This window comes from Chrysochloris asiatica, unplaced genomic scaffold, assembly GCF_000296735.1.
Source record: "Chrysochloris asiatica unplaced genomic scaffold, ChrAsi1.0 scaffold00419, whole genome shotgun sequence".
NCBI classification, from domain to species: Eukaryota; Metazoa; Chordata; class Mammalia; order Afrosoricida; family Chrysochloridae; genus Chrysochloris; species Chrysochloris asiatica.
In genome coordinates this window covers 18831-32563 of record NW_006408937.1, presented here as the reverse complement: position 1 = coordinate 32563, position 13733 = coordinate 18831, and the positions used below count along the sequence as shown (strand labels likewise).

Sequence of the window (13733 nt, the reverse complement as noted above, 5' to 3'; positions counted from 1 at the left end):
CATTGTGCAGACCAGGAGGCGGGGCTCCCTGGGGCTGATGGGCTTTCTTCTGCTCCCTTTCAGCCGTCTGATTGCTGAAGACCCGGTCGAGCTCCGGATCTGCATCACCCACTGCCTGGACCACCTCTCCATGGTGGTGCGGGCCCTGCAGCCCTTTGTGCCCCCGTTTGGCTGCAGACCTCGACGTGGAGAAGGCTTCTGAGACCTGACCTAGTGCCCCTCCTACGGCAGTGTGCCCTTCTCAAAGACATGAATTTTGGTGCCACTTACTACTGCAGAAAATAAAGTCTTCTTACTGCACCTCCGACTCTTGAGTTTCCTTTTAGCGCCAGCATCTCCACACTTTCTTTCTTTTGGCGGGTTGGAGGTTAGGTTTCGGGACTTAGATATTCAAGTAGTTCCAAAGTTGTTATTGTTAAGTGCCGTCCAGTCAGTTCTGACTAGTAGCGACCCTGTTTGCAAGGAGCGGCTGGTGAGTTTGAACCAACAACCTTGAGGATAGCAGTCCAGTGCTGATCCTACAGAGTCACACCAGGACTCAGTACATGGGTAGCGAAAGATGATCTGGAGAATGGGAGGAAATGAAAGTCAGGTGTGTCTTGTCATGCCACATTCACGTTTGGAATATTTGCTGAATTGTATATATTTATGCAGCACATAAAGAGCTCTGGTAACGTAGCGGTTACCAAAAGGGCTGTTAACCTCAGGGTTAGCAGTTCAAAACTACCAGCTGTCCCGTGGGAGAAAGAGGAGGCTTTCTGCTCCCATCAAGATTTACAGCCTCTGAAACCCTGTACAGGGTCGCTGTGGGTCGGAACCGACTCCACGGCACATAACAATACAGCACATGCATGGCAATAACATATTGTGCACGTGGTTTCTTTTAAGTTAAAGGGTTTTGTCCTAATTTTTTTTCATTTGACGTTCAGCTTTTCCTTTTTCTAAAAATTCTTCAAGTTATTGAATGGATGCATAAAAAGATGCATTATAATGTAATTGTTGAACACTGAAGTTGTTCCTGATTTTTTTCCTACAAATGATTCAATGGGATTCTTGTATATAATTGTTTGCATGAGTAGTTATTTATCTAACATAGATTTAAACAATCACTTCTCCATTCCTTACTTATTTAGGCTCTTGATTTACAAAACTGCACTCCAGAAAAGGTGCCTTCTTTCCAGACTTGGTTTCCCCACATCCTTGTGGATATTGGGTTGACTTCCTGCCTGAATAAAAAACTTAGTTTGCATAATGAGAAGAGCAAACAACCCAGAGACACTAGAATAGGAATTCAGTGGCTTACTGGCCTTATTTTAGGTCAGTGAAGAAAAGTGCCAAGCCAGTTTGGTGAAGTGTTTGGGGTTAGCCTCTAACTTATGGCAGCGCCCTGCACAACAAGATGAGATGCTGCCCAGATCATTTTGATCCATAGGGTTCATTGGCCGGTTTTCAGAAATAGTCGGTCTTAGTCTGGAATGGAAGTTCTGCCATAGCTTGTTCAGCATAATAGCCAGAAGCTGTGGTGGACGAGAATCCTAAAAGGGAGAAGAGGGACAGTAATGGGGTAGGCAGGAGAAAGGGGCCTGAGGACTTCCCTTTCCGAATAGGACTTACCAGTTTAGCCCAGAACTATGGGTCCAGTTCACTGCGGGACTGCCTCTGTTCACTCATGGAGGTATCGCCATCTCAGTTGGAGAAGTCTATGTTGCTATGTGCCATGGAGTTGGTTCCGACTCAGCGACCCTGTATGGGAGCGGAAAGCCTCATCTTTCTTACGCAGAACCACTGGTAGTTTCAAACTGCTGACCCTGAGGTTGGCAGCCCGATTCATAACGATTCATAACCACTATGATACCAGAGCTCCTGCCATATTATTTTTAATGAGTATGTAATACTCCACAGGATATATATACAGGTGGTGGTGATACGCTGTGGAGTCGATTCTGACTCATAACAACCCTGCCTAGGGTTTCTGAGGCTATAAATCTTTACAGGAGCAGAACAGCTGGTAGTTTCGAACTGCTGACCATGAGGTTAGCAGCCTGACTCGTAACCACTACGCTGCTAGAGCTCCTTATACATACAGGCAGTCCCCGGTTTATAGATAAGACCCATTCCGAACTCTGACTTTAAGTCGAATTTGTAGGTAAGTTAAAACAGATGCACACCGTTCTTAGGGTTCCTTTAGTGCAAGGAAGGCTCAGTCTTCTCTATGACTCAAAGCTGCAGACACAGCAAGTGAAGATGATGGCAATGAAGAATTTGTTGCAACTAGGAGTTGGTGCAGTCACTTAGAAAAACTTGCAGAATATGAAAGGGTAAGTGCAAGTTGTCCAGGAGTACCATGGAACTGTAGGATCAGCACTGGAGTGCTGAGCACAAGGTTGGCAGTTCAAACCCACCAGCCGCTCCTCAGAAACTCTACATAGGGTCGTTCTGAGTTGGAAGCAACTTGACAACACAACAACAGCAATGAGGTGTCCATAAATCAGACATTTGTCACACAGGGACTTACTGTATACTATAATTATTTTAAGGAGCTCCGGTAGCATAGTGGTTACGAATCAGGCTGCGAATCTCACTGTCAGCAGTTCGAAACTCCCAGCTGCTCCGCGGGAGAAAGATGAGGCTTTCTGCTCCCGTAAAGATTTACAGCCTCAGAAACCCTGTACAGGGTCGCTATGGGTCGGAACCGACTCCACGGCACATAACAACAACAACAATTATTTTGGAGTCCTTTTGTGGCAGTGCAGGATAAGCATTGGACTGCTAGCCAGGAGGTTGGCAATTCAAACCCACCAGTCATTCCTGGGAAACCTGACAAAGGGTCGCTATGAGTCAGAACTGACTTGAGAGCACTTAACAGCAACACGATAGTTATAGTAATTGTCCATTATATATAAGCCTTTAAATCATTTCTAATTGTTCAGTATTATGAACTGTGTCCATCAGAATCCTCCAGAGAAATAGTACCCATGACGCTATAGGTTTCTAAGGCTCTTGTGGGGCTAGGCATGGACTGCTGACCAGAGACTCATGAAAACAAACGAAACTGTCTGTGCCCGTAAAGATGTGCAATCCAGGATACGCTATATAAGGTCCCTGTGACTCAGTGGATTTGGTCATCTTTATGGAATTAGACTGCCATGGAACAATGGGTGGGTCCGCACCACCAACCTTTGGGGTAGCAGCTGAGTGTTTAACCATTGCATCACCAGGCTCCAAATAAATAGATAGCTAGATAGATGGATAGATGCAGAACCAAAAAACCAAGCCCATTGCTGTTGAGGTGATGTCGATAGGATAAACACTAGACTGCTGGAACCATAAGGTTGGCCATTCAAACCCACTGGTCACGCCCCAGAACTTCTATACAGGGTTGCTCTGGGTTGGAACCGACTCAATGGCACTTTATACCAACAACAGTATGGTGACTTTATAGGACATCTTGGAACTGCCCAATAGGATTTCCCAGGCTATAAATCTTTATGAAAGCAGACTGCTGCATTTTTCTTTTGCAGAGAGACTGGAGTGACTGGTGGATTTCAATCACCAACCTTTTGGTTATTAATATAACCTTTGGTTAGCATTGGAGCTCTTAACTGCTGTGCAACCACGGCTCTTGACAGGTAGATTATAACTCTTCTAAGAAATTGGGCCAGGCAATTGTGGGGGCTGGCAAGTCTGAAATCGGTAAGGCAGACCAGCAGGCTGGAAACTCAGCAAAGAGTTGACACTTCATTCCTGAGCTTTTGAAATCCACAAGGCAAGCCAACAGACTGAAACTCAGGCAGAAAGTTTCTGTTACAGTCTTGAGGCACAATTCCTTCTAGAAACCTGTTTTTGTTTTAGGGCTTTCTTGTCTCCTGATGGAATGAAGCCCACCAGCATTGTCACGGGTGATCTCTTTTACTTAAAGTCAGCTGATAGTTTTCTTGAGAATTCCTAAAATAATGAAAACATTGCTAAAGGAACTGTATGCCTGATGCAAAGCCCCGAAGCCACACCTGAAAAAATACTAATCATTTTGAGCTTCAGCAGTAAGAAAGCTCATCAGCAAGATCACAGCAAGGCTGGACAATTCCTTCTGGGTTTTGAGACAAATAATTCCAAATTTAGAGTTTGCGGATCCCAGAAATTAGGATAAGCAAAACACAAAATCGTCAGTTCGAGCCCACCAGCTGCTCCTGAGAGAAAGATGAGACTTCCTACTCCTACAAAGATTGACAGCTTCAGAAACCCTACACAGAGTTGGCTATAAGTCAGAACCGACTTGAAGGCATTTAACAACAGCAACAAGATCATGAAGAGTCTTGGTGGCACAGTGAATTAAGCATTGGGCTGCTAATCTCAAGGTTGGCAGTTCAAACCCATCAGCCGGTCTGTGGGAGAAAGATAAAGCTTTCTGCTCCTGCAGAGATTTAAAGCCTCAGAAACCCTATACAGGGTCACCATAAGTCAGAACACACTCCACAGCACTTAACAACAACAAATAGGGTTGCTATGAGTCAGAACAGACTCAGTGATTTTAAGATCATCAGAAGTGCTTGGCTCCCTCCTGGTTTACCTTTAAGAATGATTTTGTGTCAGCTTTCACTAACCCAGAGCTTTGCCCTCAGTGAACACACAACTCCAGTAGCCCAGTTTTTATCGTCCAGTGTGACTCCATATTGACCCAATCGTGAATGGTGAATCACTCCACATTTCCCTATTTCTGCTTCTAGTAAGGTGCTTTCTGGTGCCGTATGAGTTAGGGCACTTTGGTTGTAAAGAAAATCCAGCTGTGACTAAATTGAGGGGATTTATTAGGGCATGGTTATGTGGTTATGTGCCGTGGAGTCCTTAATGCGCTGTGGACTGAGTGTTGAACTGTTAACCACAAGATTGGTGGTTCAAACCCACCAGCTGCTCCTAGAAAGCTGAGGCTGTCTGCTGCCATAGACATTTACAGTCTCAGAAACATTAGAACAGTTTGACCCTGCCATCTACAGGTCACTGTAAGTCGGAATCGACTCTATGGCAGTTGGTTTTGTTTGATTTTATTGGGGGAGTACGGAGCCCTGGTGGCTCCATAGGATAAGCACTGGACTGTGAACCATAGGGTCAGTGGTTCAAGCCCACCAGCTGCTCCATGGGAGAAAGATGAGGCGTTGTGCTCTCACAAAGATTTAAAGCCTTGAAAGCCCTACAGTGTCGCCGTGAGTCGGAACTGACTGGACGGCACTTCATAACAACAACAACAAGGATCCCTAGTGGTGCATTGAGCTAAGCTAGCCACAAGGTTGGTGATTCAAACTTACCAGCCACTCTGTGGCTGTCTGCTTCTGTAACGATTTACAGTCTTAGAAACCCTATGGAGCAATTGTACTCTGTCCTTATAGTTTATTGGGGCAGTGCAGAGGAGCTCACAGAATTGAAGTTAAGAGCTCTGAGTAGTTAAGTATCAGGAAGGAGATGCCTCCCTCTGGGGAAGCTCATGAGTAGGAACTCAGCCTACTCAAGGAGTAGCTCCAAGGAGTAGCTCCAAGGAGCTGCTCTCAGCCAGCGCAGTTGGTCAACTTCCCACCTCTCTGTGTCAAATTCCTGGAAGCTAGGCTTACCTTTCCCAGGGAACAGGGGAAGAAATGAGGACAGAGAATGACACAGAGGAGGTTAGGGGAATGGGTGGACTCGAGCATGGTTGTGCTGATAGGTTTTGAGCGTGTGGGTTTCCTATTCTTGAAGACTTCCAGGAATATTTTTGTTTAAATACATTATGCATGCACACACACAAGAGCAGTCCTGTTGTTATTGGGGTGACATTTGTAGGAGCCACATGTCCTCTCTAGGACATATTCATCAGGCTTCTGTCATTACAGCCCATTACCTGGTTAGGGGGTGAGGGGCTATTACTCTACCAGATAGTAAGGTAGTAAGTGAGGTTGAAGGGAAGACATGCCAAGACAGGAGGCTGGAAAAATGATGTCCGCATTCAAACGTAAGCCCCACGGCCTCGGGGAAGGTAGCAATATATCAGCCAGGCACCAGCAGGTATGTCCTAAGGGACCAAGCCCAAGATGTAATCGGAGACAACATGAGCTGAGTACATGAAGAACAAGAGGGTCACAAGTTGGATTGCTCAAGTCAGAAGAAAAGAAGGCTGCTCCTAACCTTGTCTTTTACCCAAAAAAAAATCATAAATTTCCAGGAGAGTCCAAGGTTTCGTTATTAAATTCTATTTAATTTCAATTAAATAGAAAATATGAAACAGTGAAGTAGTAGAAAAAAACATCAATGAAGGGATTTTATGCATGATTCAAAACCCAGAAGTCACATCTAAATAAAAAGTTCTCACTAGTTAGTTATAAAACTACTGAACTTATTTATGACCAAGAAAGCACCATAAAAACATCAAATTGGGGACATCACTGGTAATTTACATAATAAACAAAGCATGATACAAAATCCAAAAACCACATAAAATCAATGTCCAATTACCAAAATAAAAGTTACATTCTATTATAAAAGAAAAAGACCCCATAAATAGAAAAAAAAGACAAATAAAAAGTTATGGGGGGGGGTTATAACCCAAATAGGAAACTAAGCTAATAGCTCTAAAGTACAATCCATAATCAATCAATCAATACAGAAAAGACAAATAATCCAGTAGAAATTTTCACAAAAGACAGGAACATGCAATTCATGAAATAAGAATTATAAGTAGCCAATTCGATATGTGGTCTGAGCCTACTCATGTAACTAAAAGCATTATAAATTGCATGTTAATACAGCCAATGAAATAACCTGAAAGAATACACACACAATTTTTAACAATGGTTAGTTCAGGAACAGAGATTATAAGAAATTTTACCATATAATTTTCATTATGAAAAGGCTAAATATGTTTTACTGTAAGTATAGATTACCGTTGTAAGAAAAAAAAATAAAAGTATCTCAGCATTGTTGTTGTTAGGTGCCAATAAGTCGGTACCAACTCATAGTGACCTTATGCACAGCAGAACGAAACACTGCCCGATCCTGGGCCAACCTCACTGCTGTTGCCACGTTTGAGTCCATCAATGCTGCCACTTGGCCAATCCATCTCGTTGGGGGTCTTCCTCTTTTTCTCTGACCCTCCACCTTACCAAACATGGTATCTTTCTCCAGTGACTTGTCCCTCCTGACAATATGTCCAAAGTCTAAGAGACGAAGCTTAGCCATCCTGGCCTCCAAGGAGCACTCTGGCTGCACTTCTTCCAAAACAGATCTATTGGTTCTTTCGGCAGCCCATGGCACTTTCAATATTCTCCTCCAACACCATAACTCAAAAGCATCAATTCTTCTACAGTCTTCCTTATTCACTGTCCAGCTTTTGCATGCATTGTTGTTGTTGAGTGCTGACCCATAGCGACCCTGTATAGGGTCCATTGCGACCCATAGCGACTCTGTATAGGGTTTCCAAGTAGCAGCTGGTGAGCTTGAACCGCCCACCCTGCAGTTCAAACAGCTTTGCAGTCTGGCGCATTAACCCACAGTGCCACAGCATTAGAGTGCTATAAATACATTTTTTATTCCAGTTTTGTTTCTCTGCTTTAAATATACATTGACATACATTTGTAGTTTAAAAAGAAACCTGAAGGAAAACCATGAAAATGTTCACAGTGGTTCTCTCTGGATGGTGACACTGTGGCGGATGATTTTGCTACCATTTTATAAGTTTCTGTGATTGAATTTCTAATTCATCCAAAATCCATAAGTAGAAAAGAAGAAGCAAAAAACAGTGTTTTAGAGCTCCCAAAATGCAACAAAATATTTGATCCTTGCTGGAATTGGGAGGTGGGGTGGGATTGGCACACAAAATGGGTTTTACTAAATTTTACACTCATATGTGTTTGAATTCACCTCCAAAACATCAGACATGTGTCCCCTCGCTGAAGAGAAAAGTGCCTTTCATTTGATGTGACCTAGTGCCTAAGGGGCACCTTCTTTCCCAACTACCTTGAACCAAGCCCTCTTTACTTCCTTGTTTCTCAGGCTGTAGATGATGGGATTCAGCATGGGAGTGAGGACCACATACAACACAGACAGCACCCGTGCTCGCAAGCCAGAATATGCAGAGCTGGGAAGGATGTAGCAGAGAACTGAAGTGAGGTAGAAAATACAAACCATAGTGATGTGAGCGCCACAAGTGGAAAAGGCTTTTCTGCGGCCCTCAGCTGAGCGAATCTTGAGAACGGTAGCCACAACACGCATATAGGAGATCACGACCAGCGCACAGGGTGCAAGAGCTACCAAAAAACTGAAGAAGAACAAGGCAAGTTCATTGGCCCGAGTGCTAGAGCAAGAGAGTTTGAGGAGTGGAGGAAGGTCACAGAAGAAGTGAGTGATGAGGCGAGGCCCACAGAACTTAAGTAGAGCTGCAAGGATAGTGTGAGTAAGGGCATTTGTCAAGGCAAGCAGGCAGGAGGCTGAAGCAAGCCCTATCCGGGTCTGCCGGCCCATAAGGACTAGGTAGTGCAGTGGCTGGCAGATGGCTGCATATCGGTCATAGGCCATAGCTGTAAGCAGAAAACACTCCCAGGGTGCCAGGAAGTGGAGAAAAAATATCTGGGTAAGACAAGCACGATAGGGCATGGTCCGCACTGGAGCCAGCAGATGTGCCAGAACCTGAGGCATGGTGTTGGAGATGTAGACAGCGTCGAGCAGTGAGAGGTTGCCTAAGAAGAAGTACATGGGAGTGTGGAGTCGAGAGTCCATTATAATGAGACTTGCAATGCCCAGGTTTCCCAGCAGGGTCACTATGTAGATCAGCAGAAAGACAGCGAAGAGCAGGTACCTCAACTCCTCTGTGTCTGTCAGACCTTCCAGAAGAAACTGGGACACGAGGGTACCATTCTCCTGCACCTGTAGGGTCCAAGTCAAAGTCAGATAATTTACAAAGAAGTCAGATTTCAGGCTTAAAGGAATCGGATTCAGAATTGAAGTACGGAGTTTATGATCAACATACTAGTGGTAAGTTGTTGCTAAGGCCATCGAGTCCATTCCAACTCATAGTGACCTTGTATCTGAGAAGCAGCTGCTAGGTTGGAACCTCCAATCTTGCAGTTAGCAGTTGATCCTAAGTGTAAGTTAGATGGTAAATATAGATACAGATATAGATCTATGACTGCCATTAAGTCGATTCTGATTCATAGCAACCCCATAAAGGATTTCCAAGGCTATACATCTTTACTGGAGTGTAAAGCCTCACCTTTCTCCCATAGAGCTGCTGGTGGGTTTGAACTGCCAACCTTGTGCTTTCTTTACCTAGTAGCACCAGCAGAGCTCCTGAGTTAGATGGTTGTTGTGAAGTACCGTCGAGTCGGGTCCTGTAGAGGGCTTTCAAGGCTTTCCATGTTTTTCAGGAGCAGAAAGCCTCATCTTTCTCCAGTGGAGCAGCTGGTGGATTTGAAATGTCAGCCTTGCAGCTCACAGTCCAGTGCTTATCATATGGAAATGACAGTCCTATCACTCCATATACCCAGAAGGGTGTACAGACCTTGAAGTCACAGTGCATGTGTCTCTTATGTTGTTGTTGTTCTTGTTCTGTGCCGTGGAGTAGGTTCCGACTCATAGCTACCCTGTACAGGGTTTCCAAGGCTGTAAATCTTTATGGGAGCAGAAACTCTCCTCTTTCTCCCGCAGAACAGCTAGTAGTTTTGAACTGCTGACCTTGTGGTTCGCAGCCCGATTCGTAACCACTACGCTACCAGAGCTCTTTATAGGGATAGCAAAATTAATCCTTATCCAACTCCTGTCTGAATAAGTGACCCTGGATCTGTTAACTCTCCAAAATGTTCCCCTTACTTCATCATCAGAATCCCAATTTAGAATCAGTGATAAGATATTACTCAGGTTCCATCCTTCTGCTGTTCTTAACCTTCGGTGGCTCCCATCTCACTCAGAGCCAAAGCCAAAACCCTCCCCACAGCCTCCAAGGCATTCTGTGAAATCCTCCCTCCTCACTTCTCTGATCATCCCGCAAGAAGTCTATCAAGCTCTGAAAAGAAAATTAGGAAAACAATACCATGTACAATAACCTCCAACAGGATGAAATACTTAGGAACTAATGAAACAAAAGATCTATGCAAAGAAAACTACTAAACACTGCTACAAGAAACCAAAAGAGATTTACAAAAATGGAATAATATACTATACTCATGGATAGAAATATTTAGCATTGTGAAAATGTCAGTACTGCCCAAATCAATCTATAAATATAATGCAATCCAAATCTAAATCATCATTCTTTAAAGAGATGGAAAAAATGATCATGAACTTTATTTGGAAAGGAAAGCGACCTCAGATAAGCAAAGCACTGCTTAAGATGAAAAACAAAGTTGAATGCCTCTTACTCCCTGATCTTAAAATTTACTACAGTCAAAATGACTGGTACTGGTTAAATGAAAGATACATAGATCAACAGACCAGAATTGAGCCCCAGAAGGAAATCCATCCACACCCATTCAACAGATCTTGGACAAAGAGCCAAAACACTTTAATGAGGAGGAGATGTTCTCTTCAACTATTGTTGTTGTTGTTGTCAGGTGCCATAGAGTTGGAACCAACTCATAGCGACCCCATGCACAGCAGAACGAAACAATGTCCGATCCTGGGCCAACCACACTACTGCTGCCACACTTGAGTCCATCATTGATGCCACCTGGCCAATCCATCTCATTAGGGGTCTTCCTCTTTTTCTCTGACCCTCCACCTTACCCAGCATGACATCCTTCTCCAGCGACTGTTTCCTCCTGACAATATGTCCAAAGTAGGAGAGACGAAGCTTAGCCATCCTGGCCTCCAAGGAGCACTCTGGCTGCACTTCTTCCAAAACAGATCTATTGGTTCTTTTGGCAATCCATGGCACTTTCAGTATTCTCCTTCAACACCACAACTCAAAGGCATCAATTCTTCTACGATCTTCCTTATTCACTGTCCAGCTTTCACATCCATATGAGGCTATTGAAAACACCATGGCCTGGGTCAGGCGCACCTTAGTCCTCAAGCTGACATCTCTGCTCTTCAATACTTTAAAAAGTTCCCGTGCAGCAGATTTGCCCAATGCAATACGTCGTCTGATCTCTTGACTGCTGCTTCCTCGAGTGTTGATAGTTGATCCAAGAAGAATGAAGTCCTTGACAACTTCAATCTTTTCTCCATTGATAAGAATGTTGTTTATTGGTCCAGTGGTGAGGATTTTTGTTTTCTTGACATGGAGATGTAATCCATATCGAAGGCTGTGCTCTTTGATCTTCAACTATGGTGCTAGCAAAACTGGAAATTTATTTGTAGAATGACACAAGACCCATACATCACATCATATACAAAAGCAAACTCAACATGGGTTAAACACCTAAATATAAAACCTAGAATTATAGACACCATCAGTGAAAAATTAGGGACAAACTTAGGGACTCTAATATATGACATATAAACATTACAAAACACACACAAACAGTAGAAGACAAAGTAGATGACAGAGACCTCCTAAAAATCAGAAACTTATGTGCATTAAAAGACTTCACAAAAAGAGTAAAAAGGGAGCCCACAACCTGGGGAAAAAATTGTGCAACCACATTTCAGACAAGAGACTAATATCTAAAATTTATGGAAAATTACAACACTTATACAAGAAAAAGACAAACAACCCAATTAAAAATGGTCACAGGATATGAACAGACACTTCACCAAGGAAGACATTCAAGCAGCCAACAAATATTTGAAGAAATATTCATGATCATTAACCATTTGTTGTTGTTGTTATGTGTCGTGGAGTCAGTTCTGACTCATAGCGACCCTGTACAGGGTTTCCGAGGCTGTAAATCTTTACGGAAGCAAAAAGCCTCATCTTTCTCCCACAGAACAGCTGGTAGTTTTGAACTGCTGACCTTGTGGTTCACAGCCTGATTCGTAACCACTACGTTACATCACACCAGCATTAACAACAAAGTTTAACACACAGAGAGAGACAGAGAGAGAGAAAAAACAACTGGGACCCTCCTACATTGCTAGTGGGACTGTACAGTGGTTCAACCACTCTAAAAAATGGTCCAACCACTCTGGAAAGCAATACGGCACTTCCTCAGAAAGTTGGAAATAGGAATACCTTATGATCCAGCAATTCCTCTGCATGGTAGATATCCACAAGAAATACAAGCCAAAACAAGAGTAGATAAATGCACATCGATAATCATCACAAAACTATTCATAATAACAAAAAGATGGAGACAACCTAAGTGACCAACAATGGAATATTGGATAAACTGATTTTGTTCCATACACACAATGGAATACTATGCTACCTTGAAGAATAACAATAAAGCTGCAAAACCTCTCATAACATGGATGAACCTGAAGGACATTGTGCTGAGTGAAATTAGTCAAGCACAAAAGGACAAATATTGTAGGAGTTCATTATTGTAAAAGCTTAAGAAAAGGTTTCCAGACTAAAAGAAATATTCTTTGATGGTTAACCAGGGGTGGGATGGAGGAAAGAGTAATTCACTGGCTAGAGGATAGACACATGTTAGCTCTGGTGATGGAGAGGGCAACATACAAGAAAGGGGAAGGAAATACACAAGAAAAGAGTGGGTGGCAAGTGAATAATGATATGGGAAGATAGGGGAAATAGGAAAGAATGCATGGGTTAAATGGGATAGCTATAGATTGTAATATATACACAACCTTGTAACAACAGTGTTTTGTGAGTAAATACATGGATTGAGATATGGACTAAATGGGTAAGGAAAGAGGGAAAAAAAATGGTATATGTGTTTGACTGCCTTGTGTATATTGGTCTCTCCTGCCTCCTATTATAAAATAGACATTCATGTGTGATAGAAATGAATGTTGGAAATTATGATTACAAAAACTTGTAAGCCTATCTTCTGTATATAACTGATTGGATTTGCTAAAAGGGGAGTTAGAATTTGCCCAGAGACATAGGCTTCTTGACCTAGCCCCTGGGGGCTAGGGCTGAGAGTGAAGGAGCCAGCTAGTCTGAAATGCCAGGAGCTATGCGTGAGCTCCCAAACTGGTAGCTGGTACCCAGCTGATCAGAATCCTACCAGATGAAGATAAAAATGTTTGATACTGTGATCAAGGGTAAACTGCTATAATTTGATGAACTGAACTTTTGCAGCTGCTCAAAATTCCAACTGGGTGGTGTGCCATGGAGTCGATTCCGACTCATAACGACACTGTATAGGGTTTCCAAGGCTGTAAATCTTTACAGAAACAGAAAGCCTCATCTTTTTCCTGAGCAACAGATGGTAGTTTTGAACTGCTGACCTTGATTAAAGACCTAAATGTGAATCTCAGAATTATGAACGTCATCAATGAAAAAATCGGGACAAACTTGAGGGCACTCATTCAGGGAATACACAGACTACCAAACATTTTGAAAACTACACAAGCAAAAGTAGACAAAATAGATGAGTGGGACATACTAAAAATTAAAAACTTAATGTGCATCAAAAGACTTCACCAGAAGAGAAAAAAAGGAACCCACGGATTGGGGGAAAAAATCTTCTGCAAAGACACATCAGACAAGGGAATTATTTCTAAAATATATCGGAAACTACAACACCTCTACAAGAAAAAGACAAATAACCCAATTTAAAAATGGGCACAGGACATAAACAGACGCTTCACTAAGAAGAGATCCAGACAGCCAACAAACATATGAAGAAATGTTCACGATCACTAGCCAT

General features: G+C 42.9%; 2 protein-coding genes across 2 annotated transcripts in view; one reads left to right on the top strand and one right to left on the bottom strand.

Moving 5' to 3' along the window:
* LOC102822557 (EKC/KEOPS complex subunit LAGE3-like) overlaps nt 1-202 on the top strand; it is a 1088-nt gene extending 886 nt beyond the window's left edge. Inside the window, exon 3 of the mRNA XM_006876851.1 lies at nt 64-202. Within this exon, the coding sequence (XP_006876913.1) occupies nt 64-202 (139 nt within the window). The remainder of the gene's footprint in view (nt 1-63) is intronic.
* Nucleotides 203-7950: 7748 nt separating this feature from the next.
* LOC102822172 (olfactory receptor 3A1-like) lies at nt 7951-8883 on the bottom strand (the record flags this gene model as incomplete). The annotated part of the gene is made up of 1 exon (XM_006876850.1): nt 7951-8883. A coding segment is annotated over one exon (933 nt), but the record flags the coding sequence as incomplete, so codon positions are not given.
* Nucleotides 8884-13733: the final 4850 nt, after the last annotated feature.